This window comes from Cnephaeus nilssonii (genome assembly GCF_951640355.1).
Source record: "Cnephaeus nilssonii genome assembly, chromosome: 2".
In the NCBI taxonomy this organism is placed as follows: domain Eukaryota; kingdom Metazoa; phylum Chordata; class Mammalia; order Chiroptera; family Vespertilionidae; genus Cnephaeus; species Cnephaeus nilssonii.
The window spans coordinates 61,083,413-61,095,906 of record NC_137073.1 but is presented as its reverse complement, the minus strand read 5'-3'; the positions used below and the strand labels follow the sequence as shown (position 1 = coordinate 61,095,906).

General features: G+C 39.5%; 1 protein-coding gene across 1 annotated transcript in view; it reads right to left on the bottom strand.

Annotated features, from left to right (window-relative positions):
* Nucleotides 1-12,494, bottom strand: part of ELL2 (elongation factor for RNA polymerase II 2) — an 82,649-nt gene that overhangs the window by 25,743 nt on the left and 44,412 nt on the right. Inside the window, exon 3 of the mRNA XM_079781389.1 lies at nucleotides 4,961-5,082. Coding sequence (XP_079637515.1) covers nucleotides 4,961-5,082 — 122 coding nt within the window. The remainder of the gene's footprint in view (nucleotides 1-4,960; nucleotides 5,083-12,494) is intronic.

Sequence of the window (12,494 nt, the reverse complement as noted above, 5' to 3'; positions counted from 1 at the left end):
CTGAGACAGATGTGGTCCCTCTTCCAAGGAGCTCTCTGTCTAATGGGTGACAAGGATGAACAAACTGGAAATTATGACACAATGTGATAAATGCCATGGGTAGGGAACTCCCAGGAAGTGCTGCATCTGGATGTGTGGGAGAGGAGAGAGGCAAAGGCTTCCTGGAAGAAGTGATGCCCAAGTGACCTAGAGGGATGACTAGACAAAGGGGGAGAAGGACAGAAATGTTCTAGGAGGATAAGCAACCTGTGCAGACCCAGGGGAACAAGGAAGAGTTTTTCAGTTAAGCCAAACAGTGTTATAAAGGACAATTAGAGATGAGGCTGAAGAGGGCATGAGAAGTACAATACACAGGGCTTTGAGGCCCTGGTATGGATTTTGGACTTTATCCCAAGAATAACAGAAGCTGAAAATATCTCCTTCGTATTGTAGAAAGATCAATTTGGATAAAGAACAGACTGGGAGGAAGAAGGTAGGAGAGCAGTTAGGAGGCTACTGAAGAAATACAGGCAAGAAGTGATGACTTGAACCGGTGCAGGGTGGTGTGAATGCAAAATAGTAAACAGATTCCAGAGATAATGAGGCAGAATTGATAAGATTTAGTCAGTCATTGGCCATAAAGGAAGAGAGTGGGGAATAGAAGTTAAAGATTGTGCCCAGGTTACCAAGTGTGGAGCTGACACTTATTGAGACACTGGGGTGGGGTTGGAAGAGAGAAAATAAGTTTTGTGTTGGACATGGTGACTGAAAAAATGAGGAGACATCTCAAGAGGGAACCAACTGTGAAGAATACTAATATTTAGAATAAGCAATAAGAAGATGAAAAGACCACAGGAGACTGAAAAGGTAAGCCAAAAAGGTAAGCCAAGGAAACCAGAAAAGCAGTGTGTCATGGAAGCCACTGATACAGAATGCTTCAAGAATCAGAGTGGTCAACAGTGTGAAATGCTGGCAACAAGTCTAGAGTAATAAGAAACTAATAAGCATTCACTGCATTCAGGGCAAGGAGGTCAAGGACTCCCATGACGGAGCAGTTTCAGTGGAATGGTGGAGACTGACGCCACGCTTTGGCTCCAGAAGTGACTGCAAATGAGGTTGTCTTTATTTTCTTTTTTAATGAGACTCACCTGAGCATGTATGAATGCTGAGAAACTGATAAAGGAGGGGAATGAGAGAGGGAGGGAGAGATTTAAGCCTAAGGGGAATCAGGATGGAGAAGAAAAAGAGGAATAGAACATTGCAGTAGAGTACAGAAAAGACCACAGGTGGCAGGAAGTTTGAATTCCAAGATCTCCCACTACTTACTATGTAATTTACATAGTGAGAATAAGCTGAACGTGTTGCCAATCACAATGAAGTTTTTAGTTTGCACAATTCAAGATCAAGTTAGAACTCTTTCAGTGATGTGTCTTATTTTATATCTCTGCCTACTGTGCTCACTTGAAATACAACTTTCTCAACTTGCATAATTCAAGATCAAGAAACAGATCTTTACATGAAAACTAAACCCTGCAGGCAAGAAGGTACTCTCTAGAATTCTCCATTCATCCCTTTTCAACTGAGGTACCTTAAAAGTTCAAATATGCTGACATCCTATCCTATATAATAAAAGCCTAATATGCTAAGTGTTTGGTCGTCTGCTCATCTGTTCAACCAATCAAATAATAATATGCTAATGATATGCTAAGGCCACTCAACCACTCGCTATGACGTGCACTGACCACCAGGAGTCAGACAGTCAACCAGTCGCTACGATGTGCACTGACCACCAGGGGCCACACGCTCTGACTGGTAGATTAGCTTGCTGTTGGTGTCCGGCCGACTGGGACTGAGCGAGATGGGCTGAACACCCTGGAGCCCTCCCCTGGTCCCTCCTTGGCTGGCCAACCTCCCGCGTCCCTCTCTGGCCCCAATCGTGCACTGGTGGGGTCCCTCGGCCTGGTCTGCGCCCTCTCGCAAACTGGGACCCCTCGAGGGATGTCGGAGTGCTGGTTTCAGCCCGATCCCACAGGCCAGACTGGGGGACCCCACTGGTGCACAAATTCGTGCACCGGGCCTTTAGTATGTATATAAACATCCTATGGTCTTTCTCTATCCTAGCTCACTATTTCCTATACTTGAGTGCCCCAAACTATGTATTTTTACTAGGTCTGTGAATGAGCAAATTTAAGGAATTTTTTAAAAGTAAATGTGACTTTGGGATTTCCTCCATTTTACATAGGAGAAAGTGTGGTTTAAGGAGATTTATAAAGAAAGAAAAGAAAGGAGACTAGTTAATATGTAGTTTTTGACCATCTATTTATTAAGTATTTAATTTGAGCTCCACCAGCATTATAAGACTAGAAAAAGGGTATAAGAAAGCCCCTGCCTTTGAGGAGCTTGCACAATTGCATGAAAGACAGGATCCATTGGAAAAATAAAAATTAAATCGAATAGAAAGGTGGATACAGATTAAAAAGGTTTGCTTGCCAGGTTGAGAACTGAAAGTTTGAGTACGTTTGGTTTTTTAGTGGCAAATTTCAATTTATACCATACCACACCACTTTATAAAGCACTTTGAATCATACTTTTATACTTGGATCACACTTTTTATACAGCACACTTGGATCATAGCATTGCATTTGCCCCAAATTTTTTCACAATAATTATTTCTTTTCTCTTGCTGCATCATGTATAGTTTTAAGTGACCTTAAATCCTTCTCCAACAAGCAAAGTAGAAATAAGCACACAGGATATTTGTGATGTAAAGGAGAAACCATATCATCTATGATGATATGACTGGTATTGAAGAGGGAATTAAGTTCTTTAATAAAATTCCTAAGGGGACATAGTTCAATTTGATGTCAAAATGATATCACTATCCTATCCTATCCTATCCTATCCTATCCTATCCTATCCTATCCTATCCTATATAATAAAAGGCTAATATGCAAATAGACTGATCAGCAGAACAACCAACCAACCAAACAACCAGTCGCTATGACATGCACTGACCACCAGGAGGTGCACGCGGAACATGGCGGGTGTTGGCAGCAGGCGGCAGAGCACTGAACATGGCAGGTGTCGGCTGCGGTGGGATGGTAGAGCAGGTGAGTGGGGGCGCCAGACCAAGGCAGGGCACCGGTCGCTATCATCAGGGAGAGCCTCTGGTAGTTACTGAAAATTCTTTGCTCCCGTGCGCCGCGGTCATGCCCGGCGCTCGCACCTGCTGCTGGCACCAGCCCCACTCACACCTGCTGCCAGCATCCAGCGCTGGCCCTGATTGCTCAGTGCCATCAGCGGGTGTGAGTGGCGGCTGCCAGCCCTGATCGCCCCTCAGGGCTTCTCAACCTCCCCCTGCTCCTGAGGGGCAATCGGGGCTGGCAGCTGCCTCTCATGCCTGCTGCCAGCGATGGCCCCTCTTGCACCCGCAGCCGGTGCCAGAGCCACTGCTCATACCTGCTGCTGGTGCCCAGCATTGGCCCCGATTGCTTGGCACCGTCAGAGGGTGCAAGCGGTGTCTGCCAGCCCCAATCACCCCTGAGGGCTTCTCCACCTCCCCCTGCTCCTGAGGGGCAATCAGGGCAGCAGCCACCGCTCGCACCTGATGATGGTGCCAGCCCCACTTGCACCCACTGCTGGCGCCAGCACCAAACACTCCACGCTGTCAGGGGGTACAAGTGGGGCCAGTGCCGTCAGCACGTGGGAGCGGTGGCAGTGGGAGCGGGGCTGCAAGCAGACAGGGGACCCAGGCCACGGTGGGAGAGGCTGGGTGAGGGTGCAGAGGATGGGCCGAGACCCACCCCTGTGCCCACCGCAGCCTCTTAGCCTACAGTTCCTTTCAAGGTGCATGAATGTGTGCACTGGGCCCCTAGTAATATAATAATTCTCTAAAGATAAGTAGCTATCCCAGCGAATAGTGCAGACAGGTCTGTAAAATTTATAACATGCAATTTATACCAAAAATATAAGTTTGGAGGTAGGCAATTTTTAGAAAGCAAAATTAACATATACTCAGGAGGAAAGACAGATTAAAAGGTAGTCACCTTAAACGAGAGGAGAAATTTAAACTCTTTCAGTGATGTGTCTTATTTTATATCTCTGCCTACTTTGCTCACTTGAAACACACCTTCCCCTTCATCTTTCTCTCATGCACAGCAAGCATAAACACAGCTTCAAGTGCAGCGCAGACAAGATAGGGATGGATGGCCCAGGGCACTTTGGGCCAATATCAGTGACTCCTGGAAGGCTGGGGGCTCTAAGGCCTTGTCTTTATCCACAGGCGGAACAACTCCCCCTTCTCAAGGGGCCCATTCTTTAATCAGAAACAACCACAGCAAAGAAGAGTGAAACAAGTAGCTTATTGTGTAGAGAATCTAAGTAGATAAGAGTTCCATGGTACCCTGGGATGTGGGTGTGTATTCTTGTTTTCTTTCTTTAAAAAAAAAAAAAAATCAGAAATGACTGCTATGCTGGGGTTAATTTCTTGTTTTCATTCTGCTGCAGAATAAAGATTTTTTAAAATCTACTTTAAAATAAGGCTTGCATAGGGAAGAAGAAAAAGAATATGCAAGGTATATAGGATTTTTTCCTCCTTTACCCTTAAATACTAGTCTTGAGTGTACTATAAAAAGCACTCTTATTTAAATGCAGTGAATATAAACTTTTTTTAAATCCCCAAACTTGTCTTTAATAAAACAAGCAAATAAACCATGTTTTATAAGTTAAAAAAAAATCTGTACTTTAAAAATCCCTCGAGAGTAAGAATGTTAAAATTTTTGTGATCGTTGCCCACAGTGACAAATATAATTTCTAGTACAGAATAGGTACTCAATACTTCTCAAATACTATAAATAAATGAGCTTTGCCATTCAATTCAATAAATATTTATAAATAACTCCTATGTATTTTATTGTTTAATTTTTAAAAAACCCTCAGAGAAAAATGATTTTCCCCTTAGCATACCCTGAAATGTACTTACCTGGAGAATCTCTGCTGAATGCAGTCAAAGCTGCCCTGAGGGTTGTCTTTACCCACATTTGACAAATAGAAGTTAAATGTATGCACTTCATTGATGGGATCATTTCTGGGAATTTTGACAAGCTAAAAGGAGAGAAAAAGAGAAAAACACCTCAAATTATAAATTTTCTATAAAATGATCTGATGGCTGACTGTCTTTCAAGTAACGTTCACTTTTTACCCGAGCCCTATTTTGCATTTAAGTTACCCAATCATCTAAGAAATCTGGCAAGTATATCTATAACTCACCATATTCTCGTGTCCACTCTTTACCCTAAAGTGCCAGTAATCACTTCTACCCAGCAATTAGTTTATGAGAGGAACCCTTTTCATTGCAAATAAGCAAATAATTATAGTTCACACGAAAGAGTTACTAGTGAATTGGCCAAAAAGTTTGTCCTCTTTTGAGCTACACAGGATCTGTTTGGCTGATATAACCCCTTGCTGAATAGCTTCTAGATATTTAAATGCTCTCTAAGATAGCTGTGGCCTGTGCAGCTTAGTTGGTTGAGTGTCATCCCATGCATTGAAAGGTCGCTGGTCCGATTACTGGCCAGGCCACATGCCCAGGTTGCAGGTTCAGTCTCTGGTTGGGATGCAATCAATGTTTCTCTCACATTGATGTTTCTCCCTCTCCTTTCCTCTCCTTCTAAAATCAGTTTTTAAAAACACATTTAAATGCTTTCTAATATAAAGTCAATGTCCCAATCTTTTGCTGTCTTAATATATATACATATTTAATTTAAATCTTGCTACTTTGAGTGATATTTTTGAAGAATATCTAGCAGCATAAGGTGAATGCCATAATTACATTCCTAGCAAAATGAACCCCTCATTCATCCTTACGCTCATAGAACAGGGTCAGCAGCCTACTGAGATGATTTTGCAAGGCACTCTGAGGCTGAGCCCCGGGCAACACTGAAACAGGGTATGTTTTCCATGCTCCTGCTCAAAGTCTGGTTTCTCTACTAGATGAGGGAAGGGATAGGACTGCTCTAGATAACTGAGCCCCTGCACCAGGATCATATTCCTGGCACATGGTAGAAGCTTCATAAACATCTGTGAACAAATGAACTGGAACATTCTCACTGTCTTTCAACTGTTCCACCCTTTCCAGCTCCTGAAACCTTTCTTCCCTTGGGTCTGCAGGGGCCATCATGGGGACAATTACAAAAAGGATTTGTTGGCACAAATGTAAAATATGACATCCTGCTGTCCAGCCCCCAAATACACATAGTCTTAGTAATTTAGTTCAAAACTGGGAGGGGAAAGTATTGTATAATTCTCATTCTTCTCCCCGCATCTGTCCTTTCCATGATTGGAAGATTAAGACTCAGAGTTAACTGGCTGCCGGGTGTGTGTGCATGCACACACATACACATACACATACACATACACATACACATACACATACACATACACATACACACACTCATAAATGTGCTAGTAAGTATAAGTATGTATGACCTCTACATCAGTGGTTTTTAGAGCTGCAGCAATGCAGATGGTACAGACTGACCTAATCTCAGGCACTTGCTGGAAAAGATCTGAATAAGATGTCATCAAGTGATTTTTATATCTTCAAAATTTCAAAAGCTTAAATTACATGGTCTATAAATGTAGTGTATCTAATTTCCTGAAGATGGTACAAATTAGATTCAATTTTTATTTGTATCAATATCTAAATATACTCTTATAAATAAAATGGATATACAAAGGAGTACTAATGTTTATAGCTGGTAAGTCTGCATAACAGTTTGGTCCCATGGGGAGTAAAATAGGAGACTGACTTAGTGGAAAGAGCAGGTTGTGCATGACAATTTGGGCAGGCAGGGGTGGGGTAGGGTGGGGGGAATGGAGACTTCAGAACTAAACCAAGGGGACCTCAGAGGGAACTGTGGAACTGTTAAGGCCACAGCTAAGGTGGGATTTGAGAGCTTGTCTAATCAAGGGCAATAAATGAGACATTTCAGAGACTAGACGTGAGGAAACTTGCGAATACTCATCACTCATCTCTCTGACATATAGGAGCCTATTCCACAGTGAAATAGGAGTCAGTCCTTTCTTTCAGAATGGTCACAAAGCATTTTCTTATCAACTGGCCTTTGAATTTACGGAATATGAAAGGGAGATGAAAATGAAATTACTGTTATTGGTAGGCCTAGGGTCAACTTCTAGGGACTGGGCTAGCCACCATGGGAAAAGAAATTCTGAAGTCTGATTTAGAAGCCATCTTGGAAGAGTATCCCAAGTGATAGGAACTTCTTAATTAATTATAGTGTTTTAAGCTTTTTCTATAGGTAAGTGGGAATAACTTTATATTTAGATATTCTAAATATGGTCAGCTTGAAATTTTTAGCTAAATGCCTTAAGAATGAAATATTTTAAAAGTATCAAAGACTATGATTCCAAACAGCTTCTTATTCAAGATGAAGAATATAAAAATATACCACCATGTTCTGGGTAACTGGAAAAGTAGATTTTAAATTTCATTCCAAAAATGAAAGATTGAAAATCAAAGATTTAGGACCACATTCCACAACCCTCCTCCCAAACTCCAGTCTGTCTTTGATAAAAAGCTCTGAAGAAAAAGTTTCAGGAAACTTTCAGACATTTATAATTAACATAAACACTGTATACTGAGATTTGTAAGTCAAGGCTTCTAATTATTCTGAGATACAAGCTCAGGCATGTGGCAATGGAATACTGTCTGAAAGGTCATTTCAACATCAAGTCACAGATCTCCTATTTACATAAGGATGTAGGGCAGAAATGCAATGTGCACACTGCTGCAAATTTCTCACATGGGTGTGCTAACTTCTGCTTAAAAGCCATTGGTACCTTTACTTGCAGGGGTTACTTACCCTTAAGTCAAATACTTTCTACTTAATATTAGATTGAGGTAACACACTAGATTAAAAATGATACCATCAAGTTTTTCTTTAACATTTATTTAAAATAAATGCTTTATTCTTTTGTGGGTATTACAAATGATTTAAACTTACAGAAGCTTTTCTTGGACAGTAATTCTGTGAGTTTTAATATCGAGCCTTTCCTGCTAAGGTGACTATAAACACACAATGAGATGCTTGTGACCTAGCAGTACCACAGCTTGATATAATAATGCTTGGTCTTTAAAGCAGACTCATCGTGCTGACAGGCCTTAGAAATCATCTAAATGAATTTCTTCATTTCATAGAAAAGGAACAGAGAGAGGTTCAGTGACTTGCTCAAGGGTTATGACTCTATTTAAAATTGCAACTCCTTACTCCTGACCTCCTAACCCTGCCCCCATGCTTGTCTAGAGCACTTAGTACCTGCACGAAATCACAAAGTATGTTTTTTCTCTTTTCCCCCTGACTATAATATAGTTCTTAGAAAGATGGGGACTTTTGTCTGGTTTGTTCCCTGTATATATCACCAGCATCTTGAACAATGTGTGGTACAAAGTAGTCACTCCATACATGTTTGTTGAATGAATGAAAATGCTGATTAATGCCTGAGCCAGTTCTAGAACAACTAACGTGTCTGCTCTTTCCACCAGTATTTCCAAAGCATGTTGAAAAGTTTCCTTATATAAAAAAAGGATTCTATCTTCAAATAAATTTGGGAAGTGCCTGGTTAAACTAAACAACTTTCTTTGCTATAAATCCTTTCAAATTAGTCATTTCCCAATTTGTATGACCTCAGAACCCATCTCCTCTGATATCTCACGAGGCCAACTTGGCTCTTAGTATTATTTGACTACGATATCTATTATTTTGCTACATATACACTATATATCTTACTTTGGATATAGATAAAGATTGCTATAAACATTTAAACTTTAGAATTCCTCATTGTTCTCAAATCCTTTCCACACTTTTAATGATTCTGTCAGTTTAGCTAGAGGAGTGCATTTGCATGTACTGTTCAGGTGTCAGAGTTCAGGGGCAGCATAAAACATCTAGAATCGGAACAGAAAACAGAAACCTCAACCTGAAAGCCACAAGCCCTATTTTTCAAACTAGAGCTGTAGTTATGACTTAAGGCCTAACATTATGGGTTTAGGAAGGAAAACAAAAAGGCCTCTCAGATCAGCCCAGATGTGGAAACCAAAGGGGTGGGTTTGGGAGAGCAAGAAAGGCAGGGTATCTTTCACTGGCAATAGAAAACATTAAGTAGCATTACAGAAATCAATAAGAAATAAATATTCCCACTGACAGAGAATGGCAGGGGTAGATAGGGTCCCATACATGCTAGAAATACCTGAAATTTCCACATGATACTTTACTGAGACAACTAGTGCAAAATGCTAAATTTTCTAGCACAAAAAGAAAATACTGGCAGTTATAAAAAAATTCAGGCCATGTAGCAATGAATATGTATAATTCAGGAAAAAGTAAGTCCATTTATTTCCTTGTATTCTTTGTGTTTAACAAAATGTGTATTAAAGAAAAATTAAAGTACAATATCTTTCCCTATTATTCTTCACATAACTTCTTTAGATCCAGTTATTAAAATTTCTTACAAAGTTCTTGATGAAAGGATAGAATAAGATAATATTGAGCTTTCTTGGTTATGTTACTTCTATAGGATATATGGCTTATTAGAAAAATCATTTCTTGAGAATTGTATTTTCATCCCTAATATATTCTTTCAAATTCATGACCATTTTGGAGAAACCATTGATGGCAATATTTCAAAACTAATTTTAATTGGTTATGAATAAGCAATAACATTTATAGAAATAAAGTGCTAATTTTTAAAAGTCAAATACACCCAAGTTACTATATAATTAAAACTAAAAACAAAAAGCAAAAACACACACAAAAATAACAACTCCCCTGAGTAATTTTTGGCTCTGTTAATATGAAATCAGCCTTCTAAATGTGTCTCATAAGATGACATTGATTGATGGATTTGTTCATTTAATTCATTTATTCCATAAATATTAACTGAGTGCCCACTATGTCAGGCGCTATTCTAGTTTCTGTGATACATTAATAAATAAAATTGACAAAGATCCCTGCATTGAGGCACATATGTATAGAATCCAGGAGTGAGATGATGGTGACTTGGACCAGGAAATGGGGAGAAGTAGATGGATTTGGGATACAATCTGCAAGATTCCTAGACATACTGAATGTGAGGAATGTAAGAAAGAGAGAAATCAAGGATAACACTAATGTATTTTCCCTTAAAAGAATGGAGTTGTGTGTGTGTGTACAAATATATTTATGTGTCTATATATGTGTATATAGTATCTTGAATATGATAATAAGTATTAATATAACTAAATCAATCCATGCTAGGTAAGTACATTAAAATACAAATGACCAATGCTGGTTTCACCAGCTAAAAAGGGGGCTTCAAAGTGAGTTGTGTTATGACTCATTTTGTAGTGTCATGGCTAAAAATTATTTAGAAAAGACCAGGTGGCTGGGTCTTTTGGTTGGTAGCTGGGTATTTCCAGGAAAAAAAAAAAGATAAAGAAGAAGGTAGGTGTGTGTTTGACAGTTATTGGCAGAGGAAATATGCAAACAGCAAATACTAGAGATACTGTATCAGGGGAAAGGTATACGGATTATGAAGCATGAGAGAATAGAAAATCTGTATTTGAAAATTACTGTAAAACTGATTTAAACGCCAAAGTAGTTTTTAGAAGGAAAGTGAGAAAGCCACTGAAGTCTGTTCAAACTTCATGGCTATTAATCCACAAGTCTTCCTTTGATAGCAAAAACTAAAACCTCTCATTCAGTTCTGTAACTATCATAAAACTGCTTTTCATTTTCATTTTATTAATCAGTCCCTTCTAAAACTTAAGTATAGTCCTTAGAATCAATGCTTATATATAGAAAAGAATTCCCATCTTATCCCTAAATCTGCCCACCCTCCCACATCATCCATCTCCCAGTTCATAAACTGCTATTTATCTAGTGACTGAGGTTACTGGCATCCTGGGGAGTCAACTGGACACTTCTCTCACACCACTGAACACTCTTCAACATCCAGATAACCATAGCCCTACTGCTTTTACTTCCTAAATGATCTCTCAAATGTATGTTCTCATCTCCTTCCTCTGTTTTGGGTCAATATCACCTCTTGCTTGGACAATTGTCTTTCAATCTCCACTTCTGCCTGTTCTTGGTCCCATTCCTCTAACCATTCAGCTGCCCAAACTAGTCTCATAAAATGCCCATGTCAGTCCCAAGAATAATTTATTTCTTCATGGTTCCCTACTACATATATACCATATAGTCTAAGCTCCTTAATAGAACATATGAGGTTCCTTCTCAAAAAAAAGGGCCTGACTCTCAGCTTATATTTAATGTCCCCACTTCTTATCTTGGCTTGTGCTAACTTATCCTTTATTTAAGACTCATTTCATAAACCCTTCCCTCAGGGAGCAATTCCTTCGCCAGGGAGGTAGGTTTAGAAGCCCCGTCAGGGTTCCCACAGCCCTCTGGGTCCATCTCTATGGCTGCCTTCACTAGACTGCATGCCAAGTATCTGTGTAGGTGTCATCCTCCCCACCAGACTTCCAAGTTCTTTGGGGGCAAGGACCATAGTCTTACTTTCACATGTATTTGGGACACAGTAAATACCTAATAAAAATATATTGGATTCATGTGAAGAAACTTGGGTCTAGATTAAGTTCACTCAGAAGAAGCCTTATGATAAGGACACTAAAAAAGTAGAGATGTAGCTGAAATAGATCACTTAAGAGTCGGTGGAAAACCAGATCTTTCAGAGAAGGCAAAAATAAATAACAAAATGAAAGGAGAAGAAAAAAAATCCCACACAGTTGCCTACTGTGTGGTACAAATATCAGGATGAGAGTGTTTCTGACCTCTCTTGTGCTATATTTAGCCCTAAAACCTAGACCAAGTGGCTTCCTGGGTTTGTGGAACTTAAATTTGTAAGTTTCATTTTTTTAAGTATCTTTATTAAATACTCACAAAATACTCTGGCCTCCCCAAATTCCATTTGAAAATAATGATCCAGCATCCTTAAGCCACTTTATATTTTAAAGGATTTAGGGAAACCACAGTAAGTAATTATCAATTTAGTAATTCTCCTGGTCAAGCAGGAAGCAGAATTTTGTTTTAAAAATGATTTGTTTCTTCAAAACAAAACCCAAACCTGAATTCTATAAGGAAAAATATCTTAAGTGTGTTTGTCAATTTCCAAATTCATTGCCAATCTTCTCCTTTTCTTGCTCTCTTGGAGTCTTGAGGAAAGCTCTTTTTCTGTCATACCAGGAGGAACTGCTACAGAAACATCAGTGGGAAGAAAATTGACACATGGCCGTCAGAGACAGTTGTGAACCCTCAAGATTAAGTTGCTGAAAGAGACCCAGGCCCTACATTTTGCAATACACATGGTTTCACCCCAACTCAATCAATGTTAACACGAAAACTTGTAACTTTAGTAACATAAATAATATTTAAGTCTGAAGACTATTTCTATACAGACTTGGAAGTATATTTAACTCTTAATTCTCCATTTTTTAA